Here is a 3,571-nt window from a genome sequence, read left to right on the forward strand (position 1 = left end):
TGTATACACGTATGTGCAAATGTAAGATGATTTTTATTAAAATATAATGTGAAATAAATTTAACTGACATAAAAATATGTGATTTATTCCATATTATTTTATATATTTTATAAGTAATTTATTTATTGCATTGAAATTATTTTTCTTTTTTAATAATTTAAAAGCTGAAAATCGTAAATATTATTATCATGCTTATTTAATATTATCTATACTTTCGATAATTTCAAAAAATTGAATCATTTTTTATGTATGTATAAATACTTTACCTTTAAATACTTACAATTTCATTAATTTCAATGAAATGTCATGACAAACCTTCCTGTTGATATAAATCTATATTACATATTTGGTGATCTTCTCTGTGATAGGCATCATTTTAATACAGTTGTCAAGCTGCTTGCGGTCGAGAGAATCTCGCCCCGTTTTCCTTCATCTCTTCCATTGCCTCCCCTCCACACAGGGAGGGCTACAAGTGAAACATTACCAAATAGCCAATTAGAAAAGTATGAATTAGTTTAAGTTTTTTTGTGTATTCATTTTATTTCTGTATTGAAATGTATCCATAACATCTAGTTTCCCCTTTTTATTATTTGAATTTAGCAAAATTTTTTCAATGTCTCTTATTATCAGAAAAAATTAAAATATTTTATTCAATTTTAATATCTAACATATTATTTATCATTATTAAGAATATAATTTTATAGTTATGTATTAAAATATCGATTTAATAATTTATATCATATAATTTAAATATAATATAATAAAATAAAATTGATTTTCTAAACAATATAAGGCATAAAAGATGATAATTAGAACAAATTGATTTTATTTTACGGTACAATTATGCACGTTTTGATTTGTAATGTTATATTGCTTAATGATTAACAGATATACTAAATATCCCATAAGGCAGTCCCCCATGAATACCTTGCAACGGGATCAGCGTTAAAAGCCCTTGAAAGGTCCACCCTCACTTATCGATGCTTTGAATCGAAGACTCATATCTGAAACATAAGCAATCTCGTACAATATTGTCATATAAAAATTACATATACCATGAACCATTCAAACAGCATTGACGTTCTGTCGTAAATTATAAATAAATAATGCAATATAAAATGAAGGATAAAAATAAAAATTTACAAAGCTAAAATCGCAAACTATATAAATCTGTTGAAATAAATATGTTTTTATATTTGTGTGTTAATATAAAGCATTAAACAATTTTCATTCTATGTAATGCAATTCAATATTTCTATTTCTTTTTTAGTGCATATATATATATGTTATATATATATATATATTATTTTTTCATATTTTTTTACATCAATGTTAAATAAATGCAAATTGTCAGATTTGAAAATAATTATTTATGATACTAACAATTCATGATGAAGTGTTAACAATATATTTTTCATCATTTCCTGAAATAACAACTTGTCTACCTATCGTTTCATTACGAGATAACAAAATGATTACAATTGATATTTTTTTTTCTTCTATTATATTATATATGATAATTGTTGATACGTGCATATTTTTTGCATGAAAATAGCACGCGATTAAGATTGAAAATATAAAATACAGGGCTTGTTTCTCATTCTGATAAGCATGCGTCGTTTTATTTCAACAACCTAATTACTATACAATTTGTTTTTTTTTTTTTTAGTACAAGTTTCCTTGTTAATTAAACTTTGATGCCGATTTGCACAATGGCACAGAAGAATAAAAAGTTCGTGATTTATACGATTAAATTCGTAGAGGTTTTACAATTTCGCAAACGGGATTTTTCATCGCGAATTAACGCATTATCATTTATTTGTAATATAATAATTTATTATGAATTGTTATTTGTAAAGAAAATCGCGCTTTAAAATTCGAAAAATTGATGAAAAGAAAAATATTATGTACCACCATTATGCTAAGTATCGATGGCCAGTTCATGCTGAAAGAGGCGGTCACTTTTCCCAGTTTTTCATTTTCGTCCACGGAAGAATATTGTATACCGCATATATTCATCAAGCCTCTTCCTCTAGTATTCATCGTGTTGGATTTATTACTTTATAACTGCTGTGCACAAAGAAAGAAAAGAAATAAACCAAATCGTGGTTTTCATTTCAAACAAATTTACACGAAAAAATCATTACGCTCTCTGATACAGTACACTGTAGAATACAAACACGTTGTTTTTACAATCGTCGATAAATGCATCAATGGCGAACTCCAATATTTTATGCATCATTTTTATGTAGTGGTTTTTAATTAATATAAAGATATTGCACTCTATTGACCTGCAATAGTTATCATTAATTAAATAATACAGTTCAGATTGATAGAGTACAATATGTGATTCAAATAATTTTTCGTCCCATTATATATGTTTTCCTGTTTTATTCAGATGGAGTAAGTGAAATGTAAAATTTTGCACCGCCTCTTTCTGCTGAAACGGATATAGGACATTCGATATAAATAGACACCGCATTATGTTAGTAATGCTTTTATGATATACAACGAATCGTTAGCGGTGTCGTTTCAAACATTTTTCTGCAAAATTATGTCAAATTCTCCGATGTGGATGGACCCCGGACAGGGTTACCTAAATTTTTTCTTGTATAAATGGATGTGCCAAGGCATGATTCACAGTGATTCTTTTTCCTGCATCCAACATCAATGTTCGTTCCAAAAGATCCTTAAGTTGTCCAACTTTCCGACTTTGTTCTGGTGGCAAAGAATTTCCACCTAATTCTGCGCTTAGATCACGAGTAGCAGATAAAGTAGACATAACTACAACTTTTTCCTAAAAATTTATTATATATTAGCAGTATTATCATTTATATATTTTTTTTTATTAATATACATCTTATCATTAAATCACTTACCGCACAGCAAAACATCAAGATTGGAAAGAACAGTAGAAAGACGACTTACCCGCTCGGTGACTTTATCAACTTCATGATATAGGAAATTGCAGTTAGAGTCAAAATGTAGATCCTTGAATGAGCCTTTCCTAATCAGCTTATTAGGCATTTTGCCTTTCAAGTCCATGAAGAATTTCAACATTTGGTTGTTTGTTTTGCCCGAGAACATTATTTTTCCCGTATATAATTCATATATGGTACATCCCACAGACCACATATCAATGCCGAAATCATATGGTATACCAAGAACTAGAAAATGTCAATGTTAATTATATGACACATAGTAATTGTTATTAAATCTTTATGGAGATCTCCCCAATATAGGTTTGATCAATGTATTTGAGCTGTCACATAGAAACATTATTAAATTTTCAAAATAATGCAATAATAATTAACATAATGTACTCATACAAAATTTTGATGTTAGTATACAATTCTAAATGTATTTTCAAATTGTTTATATTATATTTTAAAGAACATGATTAAAAACTAATTTAATAAATAAGCTACGAATAAATAAAAATAAATTTTTTGAGTTATAATGTGAAATTTAAATTTAGAAAAATTAATTAAAATATAAAATTATAAACAATAGATTAATACGAGATTAATAAAATACATAAATATATAAATTATTACCAAAAAAAAAAAAA

General features: G+C 26.7%; 1 protein-coding gene across 1 annotated transcript in view; it reads right to left on the bottom strand.

Moving 5' to 3' along the window:
• Positions 1–227: 227 nt before the first annotated feature.
• The window catches only part of LOC102679225 (serine/threonine-protein kinase PRP4 homolog), an 8,053-nt gene continuing 4,709 nt past the window's right edge, over positions 228–3,571 (bottom strand). Inside the window, 4 exon segments of the mRNA XM_006624656.2 lie at positions 228–466; positions 928–1,004; positions 1,912–2,797; positions 2,929–3,205. Coding sequence (XP_006624719.1) covers positions 2,597–2,797; positions 2,929–3,205 — 478 coding nt within the window. The 3' untranslated portion in view covers positions 228–466; positions 928–1,004; positions 1,912–2,596.

The sequence above is a fragment of the Apis dorsata genome, unplaced genomic scaffold (genome assembly GCF_000469605.1).
Source record: "Apis dorsata unplaced genomic scaffold, Apis dorsata 1.3 scaffold_1088, whole genome shotgun sequence".
NCBI classification, from domain to species: Eukaryota; Metazoa; Arthropoda; class Insecta; order Hymenoptera; family Apidae; genus Apis; species Apis dorsata.